Source organism: Primulina eburnea, chromosome 9 (genome assembly GCF_022965805.1).
Source record: "Primulina eburnea isolate SZY01 chromosome 9, ASM2296580v1, whole genome shotgun sequence".
NCBI classification, from domain to species: Eukaryota; Viridiplantae; Streptophyta; class Magnoliopsida; order Lamiales; family Gesneriaceae; genus Primulina; species Primulina eburnea.
Genome location: NC_133109.1, coordinates 23,313,639 through 23,320,796, shown reverse-complemented (window position 1 = coordinate 23,320,796; position 7,158 = coordinate 23,313,639). Strand labels below are relative to the sequence as shown.

General features: G+C 37.9%; 1 protein-coding gene and 1 long non-coding RNA gene across 2 annotated transcripts; both read left to right on the top strand.

Annotated features, from left to right (window-relative positions):
• Positions 1–1,018: 1,018 nt before the first annotated feature.
• On the top strand, positions 1,019–2,056 carry LOC140842077 (uncharacterized). The gene is made up of 3 exons (XR_012120309.1): positions 1,019–1,074; positions 1,196–1,239; positions 1,931–2,056. It is a non-coding gene; the product is annotated as an uncharacterized lncRNA (long non-coding RNA).
• A 356-nt stretch (positions 2,057–2,412) lies between these two features.
• On the top strand, positions 2,413–6,779 carry LOC140840811 (uncharacterized). Its single transcript, XM_073207977.1, has 3 exons — positions 2,413–4,141; positions 5,278–5,673; positions 5,869–6,779. Exons 1-3 carry the CDS (start codon positions 2,413–2,415, stop codon positions 6,777–6,779), a joined length of 3,036 nt encoding a protein of 1,011 aa, XP_073064078.1.
• The last annotated feature ends 379 nt before the right edge of the window (positions 6,780–7,158 follow it).

The following is a 7,158-nucleotide window of genomic DNA, read 5'->3' as shown; positions in this document are numbered from 1 at the left end:
GAACACAATAGTTCTGCACCATCTATTCTTAAAACATGCTGGAATTGAGAGCAAACGCGTACGACATCCCATAATCAAACCGTTTACGATTCTACCATGTCAATAAGCTCAAGAACACGCATTTACAAGTATATCAGAATTTCCCCAACATGAAATCTTCCAAACATGTTGAATCTGAAAGATATTTACATCCACTTGTAGCCTTGGTTGAGAGGAGTAAGAATCTATAATCGAAATAAAATTCGGATAGCTACATCTTGAGAAATCTTACCCCAAAGCCTTGAAGAAATTGAGGATTCTTGAGAGTTCTCTCGGTTCTTCAGCTGCTGAAATGAGAAAGGACAAATCAGCACCATTCTATATATATACCATGCCATGTGTCACGTTAAGAAGAAGGGGTGGACTTCTCGCATGCAGCACCGCGGGTGCTGTAATATCCCAAGTTTTTATTGTGCTATGATCATTGATTTCATGTGTTATGGTTAAGGGATATTCATATATTGATATGATCAAGTTTTGGGAGATGTTTTATGCTTGATTAGAGAAGGAGTTTGGTTGTTATAATTCATAAGAATTTAGTGGAATAAGAAAAGGTTGGATATTAAGTCAAGAAAGGATGTTTTTAGGAGTTCGTGTCGGAGGAGTAGCGCTCGGGTGCAGCAGCGCCGCACCTGCGCTGCCATTGGCAGCGCAGGGGCGCTGCCTGTGCGGCAGCAGGCCGCACCCGCGCTGCTATATGCAGCGCGTGTGCGCTGTCTGTGCGGCAGCAGCGCCGCACCCGCGCTGCTATGTGCAGCGCGGGTGCGCTGCCTGCGCAGGGCAACGCTGCCCAGTCGAGCGCGGGTGCGCTGCCCTGCATTATTTGACGAAAGTGTTATTTCAAATCACGATTTTAAGCTTGGGGATTGATTTTTATGCTTGGTTTTGAGATTTATCTTCATTCCTTCATTTCTCCTTCTCTCTCATACGCTTCCTTCTCATCTTCTTCCCCAAAATTCTCTTCCAAATCTTGAACCAAGTTCAAGGATTTTTGAGGAAATCTTAGCATCTCCTAGTCTAGGTGCAAGCTACAAGGTAAGATCTTAGTTATTCTTTGGTTTTGCAAGGAATTGTTGGGTTGAAGGTTTGAGTTGACTTTTTGGATCTATGTATATATGGTGTTAATTCATAGATTTTATGGTGTTTATTGTTGTAGGGATTCTTTTGAGGTCATCTTTGCCACCAAGTGTTGATTGGGTTGTAAGTAGAGGCTATTCCTTGTGTTCACATGATATATATGTATCCAAGCCATTTTTATTGATGTCTAGCTTCTTTAATGGACATGTTATTGCCATATTTGTTTATATATATTCATTGATCCAAGAATTTTATTGATTTCATTGATAAAGAAGCTAGCAAGCTATTGTGCCTATCAAGTGTTTGTTCAATTGTCCAAATGAATTTCATATGCTACAATTCAAGGAATGATAGTAATTCATGCATGTCATTGGCCAATCACATGAAGAGTATCTCTCACAGTCTGGTATATATTTTCATATATCACAGAGATACTATCCATAGGTTATCTCTCACAGTCCGATATATATTTATATATATTAACAGAGATAACATTCACAGGTCACAGATTACAAGTTACAGACTATCATTTCCTCTCATGGTTATCTCTCACAGTCCGATATATATTTATATATATTAACAGAGATAACATTCACAGATTACAGATCATTGAGCTATTGTTTCATTTCCTTTAATTCATGTTATGATATACCATCTATATCGATTTTATCATTATTGTTCATCGAAGATGGTATTATTCAATGTTTATTGCCATTGCAATGTTTCAAGCCAAGCCATATAAATATGTATTTGTTATGTAAAGTTCTCTACTTACTGAGTTTTATCTCATTTCAGTTAATGTCATGTGATGCAGGTAATAAAAAGATTTGAAGCAGATTGTCCAAGGGGAAGAAGTCATATAGCTACTGTATTGGAAAAGTTTTATTTGAATATGTTAATGATTTTATTGGGGTGTGATGAACATTTAAAGTTTTAAAAATAGCATGTATTTTATTATATGTAATAATGGTATTTGAATTAGATGTTTGAGATTATGTATTGTATGTATTGTAAGATAATGTTTGCAATGTATATACAGTATATTTTATTTTAAAGATAAATGCTTCCGCTGATGTCGAGTTATTTTTAAATTTAAAAATGTTTATTTAAGTGGGGTGTTTCAATTGGTATCAGAGCAAAGTTCTTTGGACCATATATGACTTCTTCTGCCTAGGACAATCTGGTATGTTTTCGATCCTACATCTATTGATTTTAACATTGACAGCTGATTCTATTTCATTGCCATTGACGTATTCTTTCATCCTATCCATGTTAACGTGAGCATATGTATAGGAAATGCCTCCCAAGCGTAAGAATGTTGAAGGGGATGATAGTACCCCTCCCACAGACAAGACTACTCGTGTAGTAGATGAATTCACTAAGTTATTACAAGAGCAAGCTAAGGTTCATGGTGAACAGATTCAAAAGTTATTGACTATGCAAACGACGATCCAAGGTCAAGTTCAAGAAAGAGTTCAAGGCACGACAAATAGTTCTAAAAATGGTGCTTATGATCGTTTCAGGCGGATGAACCCTCCTGAATTTATTGGTGGTCCTGATCCATTAGTAGCACTAGAATGGGTCAAAGCTTTGGAAGCTATCTTCGACTATTTGAAATTCACTGATCAAGAGAAGGTTGGTTGTGCTGTGTTTATGTTGGTCAAGGCTGCTCGTATTTGGTGGGAAGCCACCAAAGTGACTATTAATGTAAAAGAACTGAAGTGGAACGAGTTTAAAGATTTATTTCATGCCAAATATTTTTCAAGGGAAATTAAGGCCAAGAAGGTGAAAGAATTTCTTGAGTTAAGACAGGCTTCTTTGTCTGTTGCTGAGTACATATTGAAATTTGAAGAAGGTTGTGTATTTGTTCCGTTTATTGCCGAGAATGACAAGGATAAAGGTGAACAATTTCTTCGTGGGTTGAAGCCCGAAATTATAAGGGATGTGCATATATCCAAGGTGGTGACATATCAAGAAATTGTGGAAAGAGCCTTACTTGCTGAACATGATGAGCAAGAGATAGAGAAGGAAAGGCAGTTGAGGAGACAAGTTTTTCAAGCTAAAGGTCAGGGTTCAAGTGTAAATGTTCGAGGAGGTTATAAAGGCAAAGGCAAGATGGAGCAGCGTAGTAGGCTTCCTTTGCCTCCTACAGATAGTGAACGAGCATTGTGTCCCAAGTGTGGAAAGCCACACAAAGGAGAATGTTTAATCGGAAGTGGTCGCTGCTATAGATGTAAGGAAATGGGACACACAGTATATAATTGTCCTCTTTCGTTTGGAAAAGGAAAAGTTCAGGGAAGAATCTTTACGATCACAAAAGAGGGCGCAAATCCTGATGCTTCAGTCATATCAGGTAATATTTTCATTTTGGGCAAAGAAGCACTTACCTTAATTGATACTGGTGCAACACATTCTTTTATATCTGAGGAGTTTATGAATACTATATCTGTTAAACCTACTGTGGTGCCTGTTGAATTTAATATTGTGTTGCCTTCTGGAGAAGAAATTTGGACAAATAGTATGTTTAAGGCTTGTCCTGTGTTGATGGGATCCAGATTGTTGTATGCAGATTTAATTGTAATTACAATGGTTGCATTTGATGTGATATTGGGTATGGATTGGTTGTCTGCTTATCGTGCTGTGATTAACTGTGTTAGCAAGACAGTAAAATTTTTAGCAGATGATTATGAGAAGGATTTATTTGTTGGTGTTACCTCTTCATTAAGTATCCCTATTATTTCTTGTCTTCAAGCCACTAAATTGTTGCACAAGGGCTGTGTTGGTTACTTAACTTCAGTTTTGGATACAAGAAAGGAAAGTAGAATACAATTACAGGACATTGACGTGGTTCAGGATTATCCTGATGTATTTGAGGAGGATGTACCTGGATTACCACCTGATCGAGAAGTAGAGTTTGTTATTGATTTAATTCCAGGTACAGCCCCAATTTCTAAGGCTCCATACAGATTGGCTCCTACTGAAATGAAAGAATTAAAGAATCAATTGCAGGAGCTATTAGATAAAGGTTTCATCCGTCCTAGTTTCTCACCTTGGGGAGCTCCAGTGTTATTCGTGAAAAAGAAGGATGGATCATTGCGATTATGTATTGACTATCGGGAACTGAACAAGGTAACTATTAAGAATAAATATCCTTTGCCAAGGATAGATGATCTTTTTGATCAATTGCAAGGAGCAACAGTGTTCTCGAAGATTGATCTCCGGTCTGGATATCATCAATTAAAGGTGAGAAATGAGGATATACCAAAGACTGCTTTTAGAACGAGGTATGGACATTATGAATTTTTGGTGATGTCTTTTGGATTAACCAATGCTCCTTCAGTGTTTATGGATTTAATGAATCGTGTCTTTACGCCGTATTTGGATACAATTTTCATTGTTTTTATCGATGACATTTTGATTTATTCTAAGACACGAGAACTTCATAGAGATCATTTGAGGATTGTGTTGAAATTGTTGAGGGAAAAACAATTATATGCAAAGTTCAAGAAATGTGAATTTTGGTTAGAACAAGTGGCGTTTTTGGGTCATATTGTTTCTAAAGAAGGAATCTCTGTAGATCCTTCCAAGATTGAGTCTATTAAGCAATGGTCCATTCCAAGGACAGTTTCAGAGGTGAGAAGTTTTCTGGGTTTAGCAGGATATTATCGAAGATTTATAGAGAACTTCTCAAAGATAGCATTGCCATTGACGAGTTTAACTCGTAAGTCAGTCAAGTTTGAGTGGACTATACCATGTCAACAAGCATTTCAAGAGTTGAAAGATAAGTTGATTTCTGCCTCTGTGTTAGTACTTCCTTGTGGTACTGAAGATTTTGTTGTCTATTCAGATGCTTCAAAATTGGGGTTAGGTGCTGTACTGATGCAGCATGGGAAAGTGATAGCTTATGCTTCTCGTCAGTTGAAGGACTACGAGAAAAATTATCCTACTCATGATTTGGAGTTAGCAGCTGTGGTGTTTGCGTTAAAGATTTGGGACACTATCTTTATGGCGAAAAATGTGAAATTTTTACGGATCACAAAAGTTTGAGTTATTTGTTTTCACAGAAAGAATTGAATATGCGGCAGCGGAGATGGTTAGAACTTGTCAAGGATTATGATTGCACCATTAGCTATCATCCTGGTAAAGCTAATGTAGTTGCAGATGCTTTGAGTCGCAAGTCAAGTTCAGAATTGAATGCTATGATTTCTAAACCTTTGTTCTTTGATTTGCAAAGGAATGAGATAAATTTGGTATCTTCAGGGACAGTGGCTCGATTATCTACATTAGTTCTCCGCTCAACTTTGTTTGATCGAATTTTGAAAGAACAACAGTCCGATGTTCAGTTATTGAAGTTAAAAAGGAGTAATGAATTAACAGGAGTTTCTGAATTTGGATTGAATCGTGATGGTTTGATGACCTTTCGAGGTAAAATATGTGTTCCTATAGGTGATAACATTCGAAGAGATGTACTCATAGAAGCTCATACGGTGCCATACTCTGTACATCCTGGTGGTACTAAGATGTACCAAGATCTTCGACGTCTTTATTGGTGGTCAGGTATGAAGAAAGATATTACAGTATTTGTTTCTGAATGTCTAACCTGTCAGCAGGTTAAGATTGAACACCAAAGACCGGCGGGATTATTGCAATCTTTGCCTATACCGCAATGGAAATGGGAACACATCACAATGGATTTTGTGGTTGGATTGCCAAGGACTCAGAAAGGTTTCAATTCTATTTGGGTGATTGTAGATCGATTGACCAAGTCATCGCATTTTCTTCCTGTCAAGACAACATATTCTATGAATCAATATGCCGAGGTATATATTCAAGAAATTGTGAGACTTCATGGTATACCGGTATCTATAGTGTCAGATCGTGATCCAAGATTTACATCAGAGTTTTGGAAAAGTTTACATCGAGCTTTGGGCACGAAGTTAGCCTTTAGCACCGCCTACCATCCTCAAAGCGATGGACAATCAGAAAGAGTAATTCAAATTCTTGAGGATATGTTAAGAGCTTGCACAATTGATTTCCCTGGGAGTTGGGATTCCAAGTTGCCATTGGTTGAATTCACGTATAATAATAGTTATCAGTCTTCCATTGGCTTAGCACCTTATGAAGCCTTATATGGAAGAAAGTGTAGATCTCCTTTGTATTGGGAAGAGGTAGGTGAAAGAAAGATGTTGGGCCCTGAGTTGATTCTACAAAAAGCAGAAGTTGTGGCGTTAATTCAAGAAAGAATGAAGACAGCTCAGTCTAGACAGAAAAGTTATGCCGATGTGAGAAGACGGCCTTTGGCATTTGAGGTTGGTGATCATGTTTTTATCAAGATAGCTCCTGTAAAAGGAGTTATGAGATTTGGCAAGAAAGGTAAGTTAAGTCCTCGATACATTGGACCATTTGAAATTCTAGATAAGATTGGAGACCGAGCCTATCGTCTTGCATTGCCACCGGACTTGGACCGAATTCATAATGTATTTCATGTATCTATGCTTCGTAAGTATCTTGCGAATCCATCTCATGTTCTTCGGTACGAGTCATTGGAGCTTTTGCCTAACCTAAGTTATGATGAAATGCCGGTTCAAATTCTTGATCGTAAAGTTAAGGTGTCAGGAACAAAGAAATTGGCATTGTCAAAGTTCTATGGAGAAATCAAGTGATTGAAGAGGCCACATGGGAACCGGAAGAGGAGATGAAGCAACGTTATCCTAATCTATTCGACAGTAGGTAATTTCGGGGACGAAATTTTTTTTAAGGAGGGGAGATTGTAATATCCCAAGTTTTTATTGTGCTATGATCATTGATTTCATGTGTTATGGTTAAGGGTATACATATATTGATATGATCAAGTTTTGGGAGATGTTTTATGCTTGATTATAGAAGGAGTTTGGTTGTTATAATTCATAAGAATTTAGTGGAATAAGAAAAGGTTGGATATTAAGTCAAGAAAGGATGTTTTTAGGAGTTCGTGTCGGAGGAGTAGCGCTCGGGTGCAGCAGCGCCGCAATGGCAGCGCAGGGGCGCTGCCTGGCCGAGGGC

Excerpts from the sequence above, each read along its gene's own strand:
- LOC140840811 (XM_073207977.1), top strand. The coding sequence starts at position 2,413 with ATGCCTCCCAAGCGTAAGAATGTTGAAGGGGATGATAGTACCCCTCCC. Across the intron at positions 4,142-5,277 it reads GCAGGAGCTATTAGATAAAG|ATGCTTTGAGTCGCAAGTCA; the intron begins GTTTCATCCGTC and ends ATGTAGTTGCAG. Across the intron at positions 5,674-5,868 it reads ACGTCTTTATTGGTGGTCAG|ATCGATTGACCAAGTCATCG; the intron begins GTATGAAGAAAG and ends GGGTGATTGTAG.